Source organism: Pectinophora gossypiella, chromosome 27, assembly GCF_024362695.1.
Source record: "Pectinophora gossypiella chromosome 27, ilPecGoss1.1, whole genome shotgun sequence".
Classification (NCBI taxonomy): Eukaryota; Metazoa; Arthropoda; class Insecta; order Lepidoptera; family Gelechiidae; genus Pectinophora; species Pectinophora gossypiella.
Genome location: NC_065430.1, coordinates 2742533 through 2765634, shown reverse-complemented (window position 1 = coordinate 2765634; position 23102 = coordinate 2742533). Strand labels below are relative to the sequence as shown.

At 37.9% G+C, this 23102-nt stretch overlaps 1 protein-coding gene across 2 annotated transcripts in view; it reads right to left on the bottom strand.

Moving 5' to 3' along the window:
* LOC126378942 (RNA-binding protein Musashi homolog Rbp6-like) overlaps positions 1-23102 on the bottom strand; it is a 147205-nt gene that overhangs the window by 5221 nt on the left and 118882 nt on the right. The window contains exons 1-3 of one of the 2 annotated variants that reach the window (XM_050027489.1): positions 10443-10528; positions 10026-10159; positions 7425-7615 (exon numbers count right to left, since the gene is read on the bottom strand). In XM_050027489.1, coding sequence (XP_049883446.1) covers positions 7425-7615; positions 10026-10159; positions 10443-10462 — 345 coding nt within the window. In that variant the 5' untranslated portion in view covers positions 10463-10528. Of the gene's footprint in view, positions 1-7424; positions 7616-10025; positions 10160-10442; positions 10529-23102 lie in introns of those variants that run through there. The other variant, XM_050027488.1, reaches the window with a different exon arrangement.

The window sequence follows — 23102 nt, the reverse complement described above, 5'->3', positions numbered from 1 at the left end:
GTGGTTATTAACGACTGCTAATGCAGCCGGGACCAACGGCTTAACGTGCCTTCCGAAGCACGGAGGAGCTCGAGATGAAAACTTTTTTTTTGTGGTCACCCATCCTATGACCGGCCTTTGCGAAAGTTGCTTTACTTCAACAATCGCAGACCGAGCGCGTTTACCGCTGCGCCATCGAGCTCATTACAAGTGAATGCTCAAGTTTATCAGCACCGTAAGAGGTCTAATTCCCAGGGCAGGTGCGCCCAATCCAGTTACTCCCCTGTAGATCTGGGACTGCCAGCCAGGGTGGTTCCGTCTTGGCTGATTTCGACGTTCGCACCGCCCTGGGGCCTCCACTGATTATGATCAACATATTTTAATCAATCCTGCTCAATTACAAACAGCCAAAACCCCTATCGCGTAGTCAAATTCAAATCTACCAGAAGTTTGGATAGTCACTCGTAGATACCTCAAGTGTCAACTATATAGTTATACTCTTCTACCAATTAGTTCGCCTCTAGTTTAGTTATCTACCGATTAGTTAGTCTAGTCTCCGTGAAGTAGCTAACGCTAGTGGATGATCTGTTAAGACTCGGGCGTTGGTTGGTGTTGCCAGATTTTAAATCAAATATTTTACCTATTTTCATAGAATAATAATAAGGATAATACGGCGCGTCCTTGCCGCTAGTGTGGGCGCCTCTTAGGCTGGGTTACCATTGACGCGGATCTGTGCGGAGATGTGCAGGAATCGACCAATCACCGTGAGGGAGAGAGTGACAGAGCGTCTTCGTTTTTCGCTCTCTCGAACGCTGTGATTGGTCAAATCCGCACATCTCCGCTCTTCTCTGCCCATCTCCTCGTCAGTGGATAGCCGGCCTTAATTCAGTAGGCCAGAGTGAGATGGTGGCTGAGTTCGCATAGGGACCCAGACGGGGTATAACGTAGAACTCTTGCCAAGGGATATTGGTGAAGACCTCAATGGTTGCAGGCAGAGATGGAGCCATCGGTACGGCAATGCATGACGGAAGGGGCAAGTCACAGGGATTGTAATCTGGAACCTGACAGGGCAGCAGTAACTGTCAGTACTATTCAGAGGCGGAGGACAGGGGTCCTAGTACGGCTTTGAAATATACTGCTCTGGGCGCCATCCCACTCGCGTCAGTCAGAGAACTGCGGGGCGGAAGGCAAGAGGGAAACCACTGCCTTATTTCTCCCTAAAACGTAGCATGGAGAATGCTGCACTGCATAAATAGGAGGAGGTGGTGTCATTTTGTCCACCCTCATTTTTTACATCTGGCAATACCAACTCGAAGAAATAGAGGGGACTACCATAGATTGCGAATATTTACGTCAAAAGGATCGTATAGATAGACTAATTAGTCCAAGACTATGATGTTAGTGATTCTAGCATGCGTCCTAGAGTTTAGTGTACCTAAATACTCTTCAACCATAGCCCAACTATGTACCAAAGGTGCGCCATATATAAAAAAACTATATATTTGTTCGTACCTCTACTTTTGTAAGTCTTCTCCCTAGCGCTATCCCGTTTTTCATAGGATCCGCTTACCTAACCTGAAGATTTGACAGGTCCGGTTTTTTTTACAGAAGCAACTGCCTGTCTGACCTTCCAACCCGCGAATTAGAAGCAACACCTCACCGAGCTACACTAATTAAAACGGATCTTTCAACTACTTGGCCGGACAAATGTGGAGCGCTGAACACTCTCACTCGGTACGTCAGAGTGCTACACTGAGGGAGTTTCCTGGCTATGTTCCTATGATGGCTCTGTACAGATTTGCCTCCGTTTAACCTACTACTTTCTTGGATAACAGACATATTTATGCATCTTTAATCTTTGTTTTCGGGTATAAATGATGACCCTTTTTATTACACCCAGACACATCTTCCACCCATTATTATTCTGATCAAAATAAAGAGAAGCAATATAGGTAGAAACATAATTCTATACATAATGTGATCCAAATATCAAGCAACAATTATTTTTTAATGTTTATTTTTTATCTATTATAAACCATCAATGACCAATGGCCTCTGCTCGTGAAAGGGTTAATACAGTCGGGAAGACAGACAAAAGTGAAATGGCAATACAATCTCAAAAGTTACTGAATAAATATTTTTTTTATATATGGCAACACTTCAACGACCTACAGACTATAATTATCCTATCCCTGTACACTGACCATAGGGCTCCGGCGCGCCTACCGCTGTCTCACAGAAGACAAAACATTACACAGTATCATAATTATTCTTAATTTAATTCACTCAGCGTTCCTTTTGTAATTTATCGGAAAATATTTTTGGTAGGGAAAAGATAAACCAATGTACGAAACCTTGTTTAGATTCTCATTTAAATTAATCATAGAGCTATATTACATATTTCAATCATTCGTCAATCATAACTTACGATTTAAAGAAAAATCGACCTTATTAAACACTGTCACACACACACTGTTATACGGGTGTTAGTGACATCGTAACGAATACTCAGGGATGATTCAGACCATGATTCTGAGTTAATATCAAGTGGAATTTTCCGTCGCAAAATTCATGTTATTTTTTTAGTTTTTTTTTTAATTATTTTTAATTCTATACTTTTGCGATGGAAAATTCCACTTGATATTAACTCAGAATAATCAGCTGAATCATCCCTCTCAGTATTCGTTACGATGTCACTTACACCCCATACAAGTACATACAGTAGCCATACAAGTAGGTATGGGTGTTAGTGACACTGTAACGAATACTGAAAGGGATGATTCAGACCATGATTCTGAGTCGATATCAAGTGGAATTTCCTGTCGGAGAAGTCATGAAAATTTTAGAGCTTATTTAAATTATTTTCTGTTCCATACTTTTGCGACGGAAAATTCCACTTGATATCAATTCAGAATTATGGCCTGAATCATTCCTCAAAGTTTTCGTTAAGATGGAGCGAACTCGCCCAGAAAACTCTCCGCTCCCCACCAGCGGCTGAGCTAGGTTTACATCACCCCCTCGGTCTTTGTTTAGACGTCACACACACAGATGCGCGTGTACGGTCACGAATACTAACATGTATACACTTATACATTGTTTTAAGTTTACGCGGTTATTATCATAATTAAAACACCCTTATGGATCTACCTACTCCACTCCAATCTCATCAGTCATCCCGTGATCATGGCACTTGCAACAGTGTCGAAATATCGGGAGTCTCATATCCCCATTTAAACGCGGTAAGAACCCGTTATTATGTGTTTTAATTATGTATATATCGTGGCCATATCATAGAATTGATCATTTCATGAAATGATCGACCATTTCATGAAATGGTCGTATTTCATGAAATAGAACAACATTCGTTGGCCACATCATGATGTGGTTTGGCCAGATCAATGAACACAAAACGTTTAACGATATGACCAACTAAATGCATGATTACTTCATGATATGGCCAAACGTTAGCGATCATATCGTAAAATAGTAACATTATCCACCGGTAGTGGCGCTGGTGTCGCTTTGTTTATGTTTTGCATAATGGCGGCGGACAATAATTATTCTTGTGTGAACGCGAATAATACGAATAATAATGAGCAAATACAAGATAAAAGTGCATTGAAGCAATGTTTTGACACTAAGGTGAAAAGAAAAACTCGTATTAACAGTAGACAGCAACTTTATTTTTATTTTTAGGTTATATGGCAAATAATGAAGGTCGAGTGACCACGCTACGTAAATCAATGGACTATTATTGGATTTCAAAATATGATATAATTAAAACTGCGAATGAAGAGATATTAATTTTAAAAAAGAAAAATATAGACGATCCTACTGTCCGTAAAGTTTCTTTTTTTGACGTGACTTATTGTAGATATGCCGCAGATGGCATTAACTACTTGAAACAGGATTCTATTAAAACGCATAAATGTTTTTGTCATAATTTAAATTATCATAATCCTTTTTTTTATAATTTTTACAAGGCATAACAGTAGGTTAGGGTGCGGCGGGGGTGGCCCTTGGGCCACCCCTACGCCGCCAGTATGTTTATCTTACACACGAAAAGTATACTGAATGATGACCAATGGCATGAAATAGTGTCAAAAAATATGACGACGACTTCAAAGCGAGATGCAGTTACGGCGTATATGTCAACTACATCAACACTCCGTTAATCGAAAATGACTTTTTAATTTTTAATTGACTTTTAAACATTTTTGTACTTTGTACTAGAGTAATACATTATTTCCTACCTTATTTCGCGTTTTTATTACACCACTTATCATGGACACCCTACATTAATGATATGGCCAAACGTGGATGGAAATATCATTAAACGCTGACGTTTAAACGATATGGTCAGTTGAAGTTGGCCATTTCATGAAATACGACCATTTCATGAAATGGTCGATAATTTCATGAAATGGTCAATTCTATGATCTGGCCACGACATATACACTTTGAAACCACGTCACATTACCTTTTTTGACAAATTAAACCGTAATTCTCATTAACTGTCAAATACGATAGTGCGACAGGGTTCTAAGGTACATGATATTGCTCGTGACTGTACGATAATGACAATGTGTAGTGTCTGTGTAAAATGAAGTGTTTTGTATGAAGTGTCCGGTGTGTGACACTGTGATCGTTATAGTCATATAATGGCCCCGATTCCTGTAGACACCGCCTAATTTTATTTTAAGTTATATCCGTCATTTTCATATCCGTCGAAAAGGAAAGGGACGGATGATTCACAGCTCTAAATTTTAGGAAGAATGAGTAAATGAATGAATAACCCGGGCGAATCAAAACGTACGTCGCTGGTATGCAATCCGTTTGACGCGCTGTCTACTTAACTGTGTCGGGTTATTGGCGGATGTAAAATTTTTAGACGGTTGGTTTAGATTTGTGCTTAAAATTGACGTGTGTTCCATAAATTTTATGCTTGTCGATTACCCGTCCCTTTCCTTTTCGGCGGATAAGAAAATGACAGATATAACTTAAAATAAAATTAGATGGTATTTACAGGAATTAGCACCACTGTTGGTCAAAAGATTGATCACAAACCACGGTTTTATGGCAAACAGAATATTACCCGTTCAAATTATGATTGTAGTGAAGTATAAGGTCGATTTTTCTAAACTTCGTCGGTACAGATTTTGTCGGTGCGTGTTTGACAGATGTAATAGCGCTCATAGACACATACGTCAATTTTTTTTTACATAGTCAGACAAGAGTCGTGTCTCAAAAGTCCATAATTGATTTATCCTTGTCAGGGAATGCCACAAACACTAAACCCCGTATTTATATAGTATGGTACATGCAACGGCCTGCGTGGTCCAGTGGTTGAGCGTTAGCCTCACGATCCGGAGGTCCCCAATTCAAATCCCGGTGGGAACATGTCACAAAAATCACTTTGTAATCCCTAGTTTGGTTAAGACAGTACTGGCTGATCACCAGACTGTCCGAAAGTAAGACGATCCGTGCTCCGGAAGGCACGTTAAGCCGTTGGTCCCGGTTACTACTTACTGATGTAAGTAGTCGTTGCATGAGCCATGTCAGGGGCTTTTGGCGGCTCAATAGTAACCCTGACACCAGATAGAAGATTGTAGATATACCGCAAATGGTATTAACTACTTGGTCAGACAAATCGGGAGCGCTGATTCGCGCCTGGTAAGGCTTCAAACATTATGCTGTCTATGTACAGTCATGAACAATATAATGTACCCACTTTAGGACTCTGTCGCACTAACATATTTGACATTTAGTGAGACTTACATTTAAAGTCAAAAAAGTTAATGTGAAATGGTACCAAAGTGTATACATATTAATGCTCGTGACCGTAGATAAGCTGTCTGCGTTCAGTGCACGAACCCCGCGATATAAGCCGCATATGCCATACTACGAATGCAAACATAATTAACATTAGGCAATTCTTATATGTATAAAGGTCGATTATAGCTGAAATGCCTAACTAAAGTGCGTGTAGCATTCCCCTTGTACTCTTAAATATGATAAATAATGATAATAATTGATAAAATATATTATTATGTTTTTTTATGCTTAAGAATAATTTTGTTGTAAAAGCATTTGTAAGCAAGATTTTATTTAAAACATGTCTTGTTTACAATACAAATATAAAATATAATAAAAATAAATAAAGTAATAATGCTGTGGAGATGATCAAATACTTGTGACCATAAAAATAGTATTTGAAAGTTTTATTGGTTTACCTATTCATTTTAATCAGATGATGCGTCTCATACTTTGAGTAAGTTAACATTGTAAGTAGATTTGTAAAGTTCTTAATGTAATTTGCTCTCCGGACTCGTGGTCACACCAGGTTGTCACACCAGTATGACAAACAGGTATTTTATTCTTGTTTGTCACACCGCTAACAATACAACACCTTTTATCACACCATTGTTAGTGTGGAGAATATCCCTATGATAAAAAATATATAGATATTTGCCATAAGGCATTATATTTGTGCAAAGAGATTAATTATGTTTAATAGCACATTCTTTTTGTTTATTCCTATCTTCTATCCCTGGCGACCTAATGGATGTTTCCATAATTACCAGATTTTTTGTTTGATTTGATAATAAGTCATATTATCGCATTAACTACTTGGCCGGACAAATGGGGAGCGCTGAAGGCTCTCACCCGGTACAACATTTAAGACAACAGGCCTGAGGGTGCCCAATTGGGCGCGAACCTCGGCTCAAGGCGTCGTCTGAGAGGAAAAATGTTTGAAAGAATTAATCGACCCGATAGCGATAAGTTTCTGTTAAAGTATAATTTCGTAAATAAAATCAATTTTAATTTATACACCGATAAACACAGCACTACTTATAATGACAAGTCAGGATAAAAGGTGTTGTATTATTAGCGGTGTGACAAACAAGAAAAAAAATCCTGTTTGTCATACTGGTGTGACAACCTGGTGTGACCACGAGTCCGGAGGGGTAAATTGGTACAGAAGTTGTTTTCTCGTCACAGTCAAAGAAAAAACAAACACACATTCCTGTAGACGCCAACTCTCGCGGCACGGCAACCGACCAATAGCAGTACAAAGTCTATCCACGTAGACAGCATTCGCTGGGTCAAAACCGTCGATATAACTCGCGGCGCGTTACGTTTTGTGACGTCCTGTTTTGTCTTGTTGCTGGTTAACTCGTGGTTTTGCTCTCTACCTACAGTTTAAAATTTTTCAACCTGTCAAATTTTTCCAGTTTGTTTTCTGATCACTTCGACACTGGCAGAATGGTCGTATTCCTAAGCGACCCATTGCCATAACCAAAAAAAATAAAGTATTTTGTATTTCTATTTAAAATAATCTTACGCGACTCACATCTTCTGATTGATAAAGTGCTTGTTAAAAACTCTTTTGTATCCATCATCTCCCCAGCACAAACCCATCCCCACCACCATGCTCCACTAACCTGTGTTACTGGGTCCTTCATGATCAACACGTCGGTAACCGCTCCGAACATTGCGAAGTACTCCCGGAGCTTCTCCGAGCTCGTCTGCCAGCTCAGGCCCCCGACGAACAGCTTGCTCGGAGACGGCGATGTCGTCCCAGGGTTGGAGGCCTGGGGGACCGGGGTGGAGCGCCCCGAAGAGGGTGACGTTTCTGCGAAGAACGGTTGAGCTATGTTTAAGTTGATTTGTTTGTTCTATTTCGCTTAGGCTTATGCCATAATGTTTTATTATAAATATAATGAAAATCAGTATAATGTGTGTCAGGATCGAAGCAAATGGAATTCTATAGTCTCTGCTTACCCCGGTGGGAAATAGGTGTGAGTTTATGTATGTATGTATAATGAATATCATAAAAGGCATATAAAACTCACACCCGTAATCCCAAATGGCCTAAATATTAATGTTAATGTGTGTATATTTTAATGTTGTAAATGTATATGTGTGTCATAGATTATTAATGGGGTGGGCAGAGCCACATGTAGGGAGACAGTTTGCAGCTACAGTTGTGAAAAAGAGAGCGACGAGTGAGCGAGAAAGGAGATGATTGCGGAATGACAGGGAAATGGCGGACGGTCGTTTTGAAAGGGGAAAACGTAGAAAATATAAAACGTTTTTAAATAAACAAAGGTAAAGAAATAATGAACCATATTGAAGACTATAGAGAACTGGAGAGGAAATATGATTGGCCACCTGATACGACACGATTCATTTATAACAAATATTATAGAAGGAAAAATTGAAGGGAAGAGAGGAAGGGGTAGACCTAGGATAACATTTATGAAAAAAAAATAAAAGACAAGGTGCAGGTCGTGTCGTATCGGGAGGTAAAGGTTTTGGCGGGAAGAAGAGAGGAATGGCGATTACTCCACCGACAAGAGCGCAGCTCTTAAATGGAGAGATTCACACACACAATTCTTTCAAGTCCTGTGATGGATATGATGAACATTATGGTAGCAAGGGTTGAGTTTATCATCTATAACAATTGTCCATTATGTTAGAAATTAACAGAAAAAGCATATTTTATTTAGTTCAGTACATACATACATGCCGATAAGCTGAAAATAATAATGAAGAGCAGCCGACCACTAAGAGCAGGCTAACTAAATAAGAAAACATACATACATACATAAACTCACGCCTACTTCCCACCGGGGTAAGCAGAGACTACAGAATTCCACTTGCTTCGATCCTGACACACTTCTCTTGCTTCCTCCATATTCATCAATCGCTTCATACACGCACGCCGGTTCAGAGTAGATCGTATTAAACCTTTTCTAAGGACATCTCCAATTAAGAAAAATAAAAAAATAAATAAGAAAAATATGCTGTTTGTCTTAATTTCTATAGGCTCACGCCCTGGAGGTCCGGGTTCGATTCCCAATGGGGACAATACAATATAATAAAAATACACTTAATTGCACCAAAATAAAAAGAAATAATTACAAAAAGACTCTGAACTAAGTACATGGCAAATGGTGGCCTTATTGCTTAAAGCGATTTCTTCCAGACAACCATAAGGTGAAGAAAAATGTGAAGAAATTGCTTTGTGCGACGGTCCTTTGTTTGAGTAAGGACCTTGCAGGCTTGAATCACCTGGTTGACAAAAAGTAAGATGATTCCATGCTTCAGAGGGCATGATAAGCAATTGGTTCCGGCTATTTGCTGTAAACTTACACCAATCCGCAGTGGAGCAGGGTGGTGGAGTATGGAGCATACTCCTACTTGATAAAGCCTATTATAACATCCATGAATACCTAACGATTAATAATCTTATGTAATATACATGTATCTTTATCTTCAAATTGACATCTATGCTAAAAATCCTATTGTATAAAATTTTTAATTTAATATCAAGTACTTAAATAACAAGCCACTATTTGTATGCCTACTAACAGGCTGAATACAGAGATTGTAATAACTTTATGTAACACCCTTTTGTATACAAATAAAGATTTTGATTTGATTTTAATTTGATTAAATGGGGGCCTGTGTCCAGCAGCGGTCTACATAATATAGGCTGTTTATGTAACAAATAAAACTTATACAAGAGACATAATTTGTAATTTATTGAACTGCAACAAAATAAATATCTTTGCAAGTATTTCTTAGAACTTAATAATTAAGTTAACTTTAAATAAATAATAAATAAGTCTTGTAACTTGAATAAATAAGTTTGCATAGACTAATTAAACTTGCATAAACTTTTTTATTATTATTATTATAGACTACTGTCATCAAGTGGTGAAACCAAGGTCTTTTTATGATCAAGTTTTTAATGCCTACTCTGTAGAGGCTGTCTGGATGCAGAAACTGCCCCCATATGTAATCCTAGAATGCACAGGAGTGCCAGCACAACGGGTAAACAGATCCTCAAATAAATGGGGTGGCTCCGCGAAGCCTGTGAAAACCCCAGGAGGCTTCTGAGCTTCTGTAAGAAGCTTATGTAGTCAACAATAGCACGCATAATGAGCCATCTGAGTCAAAATGCAGAAAACAGAGACACTAACTACATAACATGATGTCGTGTGTTGTATTGTCGTTAAACTTTTCTGTAAACTTACTGATTTGTTGTTGAGCAATTTGTTGCTGTTGCTGCTGGTGGTGGTGCGCGGCGGCCTGCGCCGACAGCACGTGGGCCGTCAGCTCGCCGCCCACCAGCCCGCCTTCCAACACCTCCACTCCGCCCAGCGCGCCGCTGGAATACAATCCCATCATCTTCACAAACACTTCAATACAACTTTTACACCAAATTACAACCACTTCTCAGTTAGAAGTTGACTAAAAAGATAATTTTGAAATGTTTACGCCGGCCGAAGCGACGCGGCGAAGTAATATTCGAAATTCGTTCGCGGAAAACAAAACACGATCGCGCTTTCCCAACGCCCGCCAGCTACTTTTCGAAATGGAAACTCTTTGCAATAAAAGTTTTATTTCTATTTCGTTAATAAGCGTAATTTGGTTGGGTAATAAATAATTACATTTCAATCAAAGCAAGCATCTCGCAATAGGAGTCGCACTCGATTACTTGTTGGAAAATAAACACAGAAAACACAGAAACTGTTTCGTTGAAGGTAGCCATTTAAAACTATTTTTCTTTTTTTTGTTTATGGTCGGCCGGGACAGGTAATATCAAAAACAATAGAACGTAACTTTTCCCGCTTTCGATTCCTATTATTTTACTTCGTCAAATAAATGTCACGACATTGCTAATTTAACATTTAAGATTGTAATGTTTTTTATTTTATTTTTTTATGAGAATTAAAAATGATATATCAGAGCGATGTCCACCGCAATTTTGTGATATTTTTACATGAGAATTGTAAATTATCACTAGATAGATAATATGTATTGTTATAATGTACTTATATTATGCTATAATACTAAAATAATGTAAATAATATACAAAGGGCTTGACAAATACTCGTCGAAAATACGTTTTACCCCGCAATGATGTACCTACAGAAATGTTCAAACAAGATTTCGGACCCTAACATTATGTTGAAGGAGAAGATAAATGGCCCGCGGCCCAGATTTATAATAGTTGAGGGAGAAATCCTGAAAAGATTCCGAGGAACATCTATCAAGCAACTTTGTGAAGGCAGATTAGTCGGTCAGACGCATTTAATTCACGCATTTTTCATGTAAATACTTGGACTAATGTTTGAGCAGGTTCAGGTGCGCATATAAAATTTACTTTTTTGATAATGAATATTACTATTATCGTCAATCGTAGTAAGTGAAATTCAAAACTTTGCAAAAAAGGTTATTATAAGATTACTGATTATTTAGATGATATAAATGCATGGGATTAACTGTCTGAGAACTGATATTAGGCAGCTAAATTACTCAATTGTATAATAATATTTTATGGTTTTTTTTAAAGACCGTCTAGGGCCCTGTGCCGAGGTTTTTCTTGCAGCTTCTTTTCCCCGGCTATACAGGTTGTGAGAAGCTGCAGTAGTTTTAGGCGGATGAGACGTTCGTTATGTAAAAATTGTGGATTCCAAGGTGTAACTATGTTACCTATTGAATAAAGATATTTTTGAATTTGAATTTTGTGGTTTCTGCCTACTCCAACGGGAAATAGAAATATAGGAGACCATTTTAACACCTTTTTGAAAAATCACATTCAAAATCACACAGACAAAACCTCTCACTACACACGCTAGTTTAAATTCAGGTCAAAATATGTGGCCTCAATCTTTACTTGATATAGAATTAATTTAATAAAACAGAGGTTTTGTTGAAGAAAATCACATCGGAATGTATTTTTCTGAAACGTGCCTATGTGGTTTTCACTATTTAAGGCGACCATATCAGAAAACCTTATTCGCAGCGCATTATTTCGTCTAAGGAAAGCATTGTTCTCGTTTCAAAAGGATCATCATTAACTTAAAAGTTGCAAAAACAAAGCCACTAGAACGTGACACAAAACGGTTGTTCGTACAGTATTGTAAGTAAAAAAATTCAGAAACTAAAAGACTTAAACACTTTCAAGAGAAAGAGATAGTAATAAGGAAAATCTATTAGAGAAAGGAGCAAAGATTCGCAAGAGAAGGAAACGGGATATATTTGCTTAGCGGAAAATGTTGGGTGTGTGAAAGAGATAAAAGTATGTTCGACGAGATGAAATGCGCAACTCGAGGGTACAATATCAGGTGGAGTAAGTTCGTTTTCAATAAAATAAAGGCTCAGAGCGTTTTCCTATTTCATACGAGATAAATATTTTCTGTGCAGTCTATTGTGATTTTTACGACTATTTCAAATGGTACACGCCAAAGCGTTTTATTTTTTGTAAAATAATGAAGCTCCTTAGTAATCTTGGATCTCGTCTTCACAAAATATGCTTGCTATTAATGACTGAATTATTATTTGCTAACTCAACGACAAGAGCATGGCTCTTAAATTAATGATGATGTACTCAACGACAGCCGTAAATTTAAGAAATGGCAAATGTCACAGTCTAAACGAGGCAGCGTAGCGACAAAACGTCGTAAATGAGAAATGTCGCAAACCCCAGCTATCTATCGTGACAAATTATACCATCGCCGCGGTCAGAGGTGAGACTCTTGATCATTCGTTCTGGGGACGAGGTAATTTCTACAGACATGGTCGTAAGATACAGTTGACAGAGGATCGAATGCGAGGGCAGTAACGATTGGACGCCTATTAGGCACATTCATGTGGTTATATTATGTCTGTATCTACTAACAATCGATGTTAACAATATAAAATAACAGCCTCCATGGTCTAGTGGTTCGAGCGTTGGCTCCCGATCGGGAAGTCCGGGTTAGATTCCCGATAAGGATATTTTCAAAATCACTTTATCAGACTGTCCTGTTTTCAGATAGAAGATTGCAGGTTGAATCGCTTGAGTTTGCGAAAAATAAGATGATTCCGTACTTCGGGCACGTTAAGCACGTCAAGTCTACTAGCCTAAACACCTCTACCAATCCGCAGTAGAGTAGCATGTTGGAGTATGCTCCATATCCACGGGACGTGTAAAGGCTGTTTATATTATGTATATTAGCAATATGCTTACCAAGCCCCATTATTATCTACTCACAAACGTGTACAGAAAGGATCAGTAGCCGTAGCATAGCACTCGCATATCGCGCGATAAAGAAATAGTAAATTTCTGAACAAATTGGAAATGTTCAGATCAGGGTTTTTTTTAATGGATCACTCATTAAGCACAATTGTCTAGAAAGATTATGGTTTACACTAGGCAAACGTGATCTAGTATAAAACACAATACATTTTGACCCGGGTGAGAGCCTTTAGCACTCCTTATTTGTCCGGTCAAGTAGTTAACGCCATTTGTAACATATCTACAAAACGTCACGTCAAAAAAATCTGAACCACATAATACCGCTAACCGTAATTGTTAATAGCGATTCATATTTTTGTTAATAAAGGTTGGAAGAATTCGAAATACCTAGAGTACAGATAAATTGGCGCAAAAGTATGATTAAAAAAACACCACCGATGAGTCAGAGAGGGCTTGCCTTGCAGTAGACATAACTGTCGCGGTCGATGGCTTGCCTAACCTTTTGTTAAATTAAAATTGAATAGAGCATTCGCAAGACTAGCCAATTCGAGATAAGATGCCCATAATAGCTTATATCTCTTGATTTTATTTGTACATTTTGTCGCTTATTTTCTCGTACTTTACCGCTCATTCGACTGGAAATATTCTATCGGTAACCTAATTCTCTATCGAGGTCGCTGCCCTAGACATCTCGACCAACAAACGCCAATATTGAGGCTGTTTAGCTGTGTTTAGGTACCTACTATGTCACTCAGAACTTTCAGTTATTGGAAGGATGACCGATTTGCTGCTTTCCTGGCCGATTCACAGAGAGTTTCTTATTTTAAACTTCTCTGTGCTTCGATGGGTTCGTAAAGTTTTGTTGATAGGTGATACATATGACCGTCTATATGGTCAAGCCAACTTTGTTAGTGAAAATTGCACTTTAGTTAAATTTATTACTCATTGGTGCAAGTTCGGTACTAGAGTTCCAACTAGTGAGTCCCGTTCGAGAAGCAAACTGGTGACACAGGGCCACAGTGGCAAAAATATTTCAACATTCATATTAAAAGCATCGTGGTATTAGTAATGTGAGCCGGAAAATGCAGCGTAAAATACAGTGACCCGAAACGTACGAGAGCTATCATATGTGGTGCGAACCACAATTGCTCTTATTGAGTGAAATGTAAGCGAGAGGTGCTCGTCCCGGCGCGAATCGAATGCAAAAGCGGCGAACCCTGGGGGTCAACGACCCTTAACCTATTTTTATTCACACTTACAGCATCAGAAGAGATGGCACGTCATTTAGAAATGATAAGTGATAATGAATTAAAAGTTTTTTTGTAGTGGAAAATCGATAGTTGATTGAGGGTGTTCATTGAGGGTGTGTTGGGGTGCGCGGGTGGAGGGGCGCGGGGGCGGCGGGACTGGGGGCGCAGGCGCGGTGGCGGCGGCGGGCAGGGCGGCGCGGCAGGGAGGCGGCAGGGCGGCGCCGGTCGCGCTACGCCACCGCCACCACGCGCCACACGCTCGCCGACGCCCGCCGCCGCCGCGTCGCGGACCCCCGCCATATTGTCCTGTCACAGCAGTACTTCGTTACAGTTACTGCTGCGTCGGGACATGCCGGCGGAGGCCTCGCACAACCAAAGAACCAACGCCAGAAAGAAGATTCTAGAAGCAGAAACTGAAAGATTTCCAATAACCAGTGTTTTACAGTTGTCGAAACATTTTTCGTGTCGTGACTTTTCTGTTCGCAGGTTCTGGCGTCTAAACGAGACATGATGATGAGTCGGAGATGGGAGCGGCTCGATCGAAGTGCCGAGCCTGAATTCGATCGATTTCGAGCTGGTTTAACTTGGAACCAGTGACTTGTGTCTCAGTGTATAAAATATGTAACCCAAAGTGTTTCCGATCTTAGAAATAGTAGTGGAAGTGTGGTAGTTTAATTTATAACATTTTCTTGGTTTTAGTAGAATAGTAGTAGTAGTGAGATTAGAAGGTTTTATAGCCACCGGAGGGTGCGCGTATCGAGCGGCGTTGCGCGCATGCGCCCGCCATCTTTCTTTGGAGCTGCATCCGACAGCCATTTTCTCAGGGGTGCCACGAATTTCTCCCCTTCTTTTTCGTTAATCATCTTATTAGAGATTTTCTATACAAATCCTTCTGTACTGTAGCGTAGTTATTTCCTCGTACTTCAGCACATGTAGAGGTAGATTAAGATTTTAGAGATTTACTAGAGAATAGTAATATAGAATTCATTAATTAGATATATAATTTTCAAACATTTTTTTTGACTTTTTTGTTGTTATAAGATCCTCCATTATAGCACCATTTTAAGTTACTCTTTTTACGATAAACTCTAACTTACACTCTGAAACTTAAAGAGTGTTTTAGAAATTTTGGTTTTTATTGTAGCCAATGAAAATATTTTTTAGAAGAGCTGGATTTTTAGCAATAAGTTTCTTTCTAGGTTCACCACGCAACGGATTATGTATGACAAGGATACCAAGTATAATTAAGTATTTCAGATTTCATTACATACACAAATAGGCAACAGGAATGGCTACAGGTTGTCTTGTTAATATATATTTTAACCTGATTTATTGTAGGTTTGTTTGACTCAAATGGCATTAAATATTTGGCCAAACAAATAGGATGCGCTGAAGGCTCTCTCTCGTTACAAAATTTAAGACAACAGGCCGGAGGGTGCTCTGTTGGCCGCTAACCTCGGCTCAGGGCGTTGCCTGAAAGGATTATATTTGAAATAATGAATCAACGGGTCCTGAAATGTGTGTTGTCGCGAGCTGATTGGTCGCCTCTATGGCTGGAATAATCGAGTCGTCAAGATCGTATATTATGCCTTTCTAATTTGTTGTCGTATCCATTACGATATTCATTATGGAAGTACGTAAATAAAGTTCGGGTCAACTTTATAAAGCTACATGAACTACAAAACTTATTCAGCATAATATTCAATATTGAAACCATATAGTAAACAATAAACCCGAAGTAATATTAATTGCTGGAATACATTTGGGGCTCTGAGCACAATGAAACTGGGAACTCCGAGCGAGGTCACGACCTTTCCGTAGGGTTGTACCGCCCCCGAGTAGGGTTGCCAGGCCCTAAAATGCAAAGGACGGATATTTACCCTAAAAGCTGGACATGTTTTTTTTAATAGCCAAACATACTGTTTTTTCAGATGGGCTGATGAAAAAAGTATGTATAGTCACACGCAGTTCGCTCTCCGCTCGCCTGTGCTTGCCCGGCCCGTCGTCGTAGGTTGCCACTCTAAAAAAAGCCGCACAAGCCTAACAGGCAAATATTTGGCCAGACACGACCGCAAAAAGCCAAACATATCCGACTGTAGCCGCCAGCCTGGCAACCCTACCCCCGAGAAACTGTTTCTATCTCGACTCATCAGAGGCGTAGCTAGTGGGTGACACCCCGATAACGCGATGTCACCCTAAAACTGAAATAAATAATTTATGCTGTAAACTAATATTAATGTTTTGCTGTAGTCTTCTTCTTTGCGAGTCGATGGCGATCGATACTTATATGTTATGTTAGTGGGCTCTGTTTTCCGCATTTAGATTCTAAGATGGCCCATTATGCGTGGGCGATCGATACAAAATTTTTGCTGACCAATAATTGGCCACGCTTACGGCATCGTCAGTGGCTTCGTAAAGGTCTTGCTGTAGTATATGGAGTCCAGAAATTTAGAAGGCGCGCGTTGGGCCGAAGTATTGTTATGATATAATAAAATATATTATTATGAATTAAAGAAAAGAAAAGATTAAATCAGATTTATTTTTATTTTTATCAGATTAAAGAAAAGGTTAACGTCGTGTCTTATAGGGAAGTCAAGGAATTGGCCTTTGATAGACTGGAATGGAAAATGCTACACCGACAAGAGCGTGGCTCTTAAATTGATGATGATGAGTATTATTGATTGATTGATGAATTGTCCAAATTCAGGATGTCCTTAAAGAAGGGTTAGTACGGCCTACTCTGACGAGATTCATGAATGTAGCGGATGCAAGAGTCGTAGTCGTATGCTATAAGGATCGAAACAGAACGAATTCTAAATAATTATAGTGCCTTGTCCCTGTGGGTAATAGGCGTGAGTTTATGGATGTATGCAAGTTCTAACGTTGCTTTTGACAGGCATTCGTGTTGTTTTAGACATAGAAAGATAACTTGCTTAAAATGATACACTATTTTTAACGGGTCGATAGGAATATTATGTTATTTAACATTAATTTATTTAATGACTCTTAACCATAATGATTTACTGTGGGAAACTATTATGATGGCGTGTCAGTTTTTTATTTTTATTTCTTTAATGTTTTTACGTCTGAAACCTAAGTAAAGATTTTATCTATCTATCGTGACAAGGACGATGGCAGGCGGGCCTGATGGAAAGTAGGCACCGCCGCCTATGGACATTTGCAGCACTATGTGTATTCTATATATTTTACAGGTGTCACCCCGGAGCAGGTGGCGCCCGGCCTGATGGCACTCTGCGCCCCCACCTAGCTCCGGCACTGCATTTTACTGAAATACGCGTGAGTTTCCTGCCATATTTAAAGCTTTATAAGACAAATGGCGGTGCGTACAGTTCGCCATTGATGTATTGTTAGCTAAGCTGTCACGTTAGCCTGTTATTACAAATAATTATTACAAACTACGGCCTCTGTGGTCCAGTGGTAGAGCGTTGGGCTCACCACCATATTCACTTGAGGACATATCACAAAAATCACTGTGTAGAACATTGCGGGCTGATCACCCGATTGTCCGAAAGTAACATGATCCGTGCTTGAAGCCACTTCAGCCGTTGGTCCCGGTTACTACTAACTGATGTAAGTACGAAGTTGTTACGTGAGTCATGTCAGGGGCCTTTGGCTGCTCAATAGTAACCCTGACACCAGGGTTGATGCCTTTTTGACAGAAGACTATTAGATTGATATAGATGCTTTGAACATTATAATACCCAGTCACAATACACAACATGATGCTATGCTATCACGCCTGTATCCCGGAAGGGGCGGGCAGAGGAGAATTGTATTGTATATACTTGTAGCCAACAATTTTTAACACGTTATCAGTATGCCTATATCTTTCGATCATACTATTATATTATATAATTATCTTTATGTGCTTTTATTCATTTCGATTACTGCCCATACAAAAACGGAATATCGATTCTTATTTATTATACTGGTCGATGCATAAATTGAATTTCAGATAATTTGTATGGAATAAATAGCGCCCAGCATGGGGCTTTTATTTTAAAGTGGCTAAGTACGTTACATTAAAATATACGAAGAAAAAAAAGCTAAGTTTAGTTACGTAACAGCACAGCATTCTATTTAAAAAATAAATACTTCCAGACTTTATGTTGAATTTATAGCTATATCAGCGTACTATAAAAATAAACCTCTGCTCGCTTGAACTGCTTTGGCTGTTACTAATAGGCCAAATAAAAAAAAAAAACATTCAAAACGAAAGCAAGAGTAGAATTGAAAAGGTATTCAAAATACTGTTCGTCTCAATTCGTAATCTCCTAATTACTTTCACCGCTCAGCAAAAACTCTCCATTTAAACAGCGACCGAGTCTCAGTAAAAACAAAATTGCCAACCCAATAAGAAAGAGATTCGATTGCTTCTCCCCAATCGATCAGCAAATAATTTTATTCCATTCCACTACGTCAGCGTGTTGTTTGCAAAAAAAATATAAAAAAAAACAGCTGACTAGCGACTCGTCTCGATGGACACGACATAAAGCTCGGATTCACTGGGCGATATTTCAGTATATTTATTTGAGTATTAGTCCACTAGATTATTTTAATCGTGTGACTCATTGTATATTTGCCTTATATGGCAATTAATACTTGGCCGGGTAGTATAACATAACTATATCCCGATTGGGGTAGTCAGCGGTACATCCATAGCAAGATGAACTAAGTACCAACGCCACAACGCCGAGATTTCTGTTAGACATTGCGTTTTTGTTTGATTGGATAGGTCAAGTAGAAATGATTGGCGAAGTTAAGCAAGTTACGACTTGGATAGTATAAGCAATTTATCGTACAGAATGGTCTGGAAACATGATTTAATAGTTTTTATTTATTATAAAGAACATTCTGGACTATTCCTACCGCCATCCCATAGGCCTTTTAGCAATTACTACTATTGAGCTGAAATTTTATGACTGTGTCAACTGTGGGTTTCACACGGGTGGCTCGGCACCCTCAGGCCTGTTGCCTTTGTCGCTCCCCATTTGTCCGGCCAAAGTTAATGCCATTTTCGGGAAATTTACAAAAAGTTACGTCAAAAAACAAGCACGGATGGCATTGTTTACTAAACTAGTGACATGGAAAGCGCTGATGGCTCTCATTTGCCTTAAATATTGTATAACGTATTCTGTTCCAGATTATAAGAAGCTTTTGCCTGTATGGATTTAATGGATAACGCACACTTCGAAATCACATCACATCCACTCAAAAAAATACCTTTCAAAAACATCAAAGTTACTTTATCCCTCAAGCTATGTTTAAGAAGCGTCGTCACAATCTAAAGAACCATTTTGCCTCAATGGACTTTAGTAATGAATTTGCGAAGAGAAAGCGAAGAAAAAAGCTCCAGAGAGATAAAAACTATCGAAGTTCCCTAATGAAGTATGTACAGGAATCGCTGGCTCATCTCTTGGGGACGCATTTTTTACTATCCATCAATCGAGGCCAAAAAAACTGCACTTAAGAGCAAGTCTGGTACCAAGGTTGGACTCGGCTCCCCTTTCGAGAAGCAAGCCGGTGTACCACAGTTGCTAAATGCTTTAGAAATTATTATGACGCCCTTTTGTTCAACTTAGTGTTCACTTTAGAACCCTGTCGCACTATCATACTTGACATTTAAAGAGACTTACGGTTTATTTTGTCAAAAAAGTTAATGTGACATGGTTTCAAAGTGTATATATATTAGTACTCATGACCGAACATGGAATTCACAATAATATCACAGAAAGCCTTTCAAATGCATGAATTTGTTCAATATTCATCTTTGAATCAAAGGAACCTTTCAGACACGTCTACACCTCGTATATTTCATATTTTGTGACCTTGATGTCGGAGTGATCTTGTTGGAAATGTAAAAGGGTCTACAAATTGAATATATCCACGAACCTAGGTGGCTTTTATTTGCCAGGTTAGCTTTTATGTGAAAAAACGAAGTCGAATAGGGTTGTTTCCAACTAGTCAAATCAGTTACTTTTTACTAAACGACAAAACACGAAATTACTATAGAATTTGTTTGAAAAAGCAACATGTGACATCATAGAAAAACGTGACAAAATGTCGCACTTCGACGGGGAAGAAGCAAATACTCCTATCTTACATTTTTAGGCAAATCGACTTTTTGATGTAGTTCGTTGCGAAATTTAATTTTACGTTGGCTGGCAAGATCTCCGTTGTGTATTTCCTACTTTTAGGGTGATTTTCGATGAATAGAAATAGCTCTTAAAATATAGATTTTATATGTTGCAATATTTTTTATAAAAATATCTCCTTTCTACAGAAATAAATAACTCCTATCTCATGTTTTAATCGATAATAGCTCCTATCTTCAGAATCAAGCATGAGTCTTTTTGTTTAATGGAAGATGATGGAGGTCGATGGATGATGATGGGCAATGGGCATGGCACGAATGTGTCTTTGTTTCAAAAATAAGAGATGATGGACCCAAGATCTACTTTTTGGGGTGATTCGATCACTGACACTTTACAATATTAAATTATTTTTTTCCTAAGCGTGTAGCTCGAAAACGGGCGAAATATCAAAAAAATATTATATTAACAAATTTGTAGACAATTTAATGTTCTTTAAATTAATATAAAAGTTATTTTCTCTAGGACGCATCATTTTTGAGATATCAGCGAAAAACTCAAAATTGGTATCTCTGACCTACACCCATTCCGCAACACAAAATATATTTTTAAAGACAGTTATTAATAAAAATTGTTTGACAAGTTAATTATTTGATATTGGATAACTGGGTTATTTATAATTATCTTTTTGTCAAAAAATTCCCACAGTTTTAATTTTGGAGAGGAATTTAGAATAAAAAGTGAGAAGTAAATCGAACGACCAATACCATACAAAAATATCGATATTTTATATTTTTGTATGGTTTGGTAAACATTAAGTTACGGAAATGACACCATGTAAACGTGGAATTTTTACTATGTTAACTCAATAAATAAGGACACATTCAGGAATGTGTTCCGGAACACATTCCTGAAGAAAAATCATAGGATTCCTCCCACATACTCTACAACCCCTTTAATGACCGGGCTATTGATAATGATTTTAATAAGTACCTACTTGTTGATCTCAGTTGATTATTGACTTAATAAATATATAATTCGTACTATATTGATATTTTTTTTAAATGCCAATTAAAAAACGAAGGTGCCTACTTTATCATGATCAATAAATAATTTGTTAAACCTTGTTTAAGATCAAAGTTTATTTTCATTAAAAATGCTAAGCGTAGCACTTTCTTTAAAAAAGCTGTCGTTTCAGTATTTAAAAAAAAAATACGATTATTTGTTATTATATTGCATGTTTTATAATAGTTTACAGTTAAATATTTACTAGTTAAATGTTGCGGCATTGCTTTATAATATCTCCTAACTTGAACATAATTTGAAATTCATTCAAAGCAATACATCCTATCTTACAAAATCATGTATAATTTACGTAGTTTTATAGTTATTGTTTTTTTTTAATTATTAATAGGTTTTTGAAGCTACAGTGAATAGTTTACAAAGAGAAATAAGTCAAACAATAGGAATTTGAAGGATTAATTGTAAGTGGAAAAACCGTCTAACGTCAAAACTTTCGACCCAACACAGAAACCAATAGGCTCTAAATTACATTAACTTTAATTGCTCTATATATACAAAATTAATATTAGTTTAAAAAAATGTCTCTTGAAATAACAAAACAACCTTCAGAACATGACGTCGCGCTATAATTATTAACAAAAAAGTTATTCAGTTTTTTCCTCCTCCTGTAAAGTTAGGTCTGTGTAAGATAGGAGTATTTGCTTCTTCCCCGTCGACTTATTATTTTTCTTCATAAAAAATCATATAAATAAGTTAAATATAAAAAAGAAAACGTTTTTGTCACCTTTAGAACTGTCTTTATTTAATAATCAGAATTGCGTCATTTATTTTTGACCTAGGAAACTACAAAATACTTATTATATCCATACTTATACATCCATACTTATTATATTTAATTATGCAAATAACGAATGCATATAACGACCTCTGCGGGCAAGTAGTCAATGTAATTTTGCGGCAAATCTACCATAACTCATGTAAAAAAGTCTTCAGTTCAGGCGTTCCCAAGTGCCCATTTACAACTGCAGGACGTGTGAGGCTACATCGATCATAATCATAAGGAATCATATCATAAGAATATGAAAAAATAAAAAGCTTTGTATTTTTATTTCATTTTTGGAATGTATTGGATGATTTCTTTTTTAGAATTAAAAAAAATAGTTCTCAAGAACTCGTTAGATGGCGCTTATCAACTACGTTACTGGGCCATTGCCAAGATGCCAATGAAAAAAAAAACTTTAATTTAGGAAATAAATAAACGAGACAAAGGCTTCTCCTCATATTTTCAAGATTTTTTTTTTTATTTCTTCATTATAATATGTTTATTTCAAAACATACAATATGACATGTACGTTTTATTTTATGATTTCAAAAAGAAATACACAAATAATATAACGTACCGTTCCATGCAGTAACCTACCAAGTTCAGCGCCATCTACCCAGCAGCTAGGATAACTGATAAAAAAATAAAAAGAAAATCCCTCATTCGAATGAAAGAGTATTGTTTTACCAACGTTACGCATTCTTTGAAAGCTTGAATGAGGTCAAAATAATATCAAATAGACTCTTTACAATTCCCTAATGTGAGCCTCAGATTTCACATTAGATTACCAACGAACAGCCAAAACAGGAGAACAAAGTGAATTTTCCGCAAGCAACCTTCCATTGACTGTACCTACTCTGATTCCTGTCACACGAGTT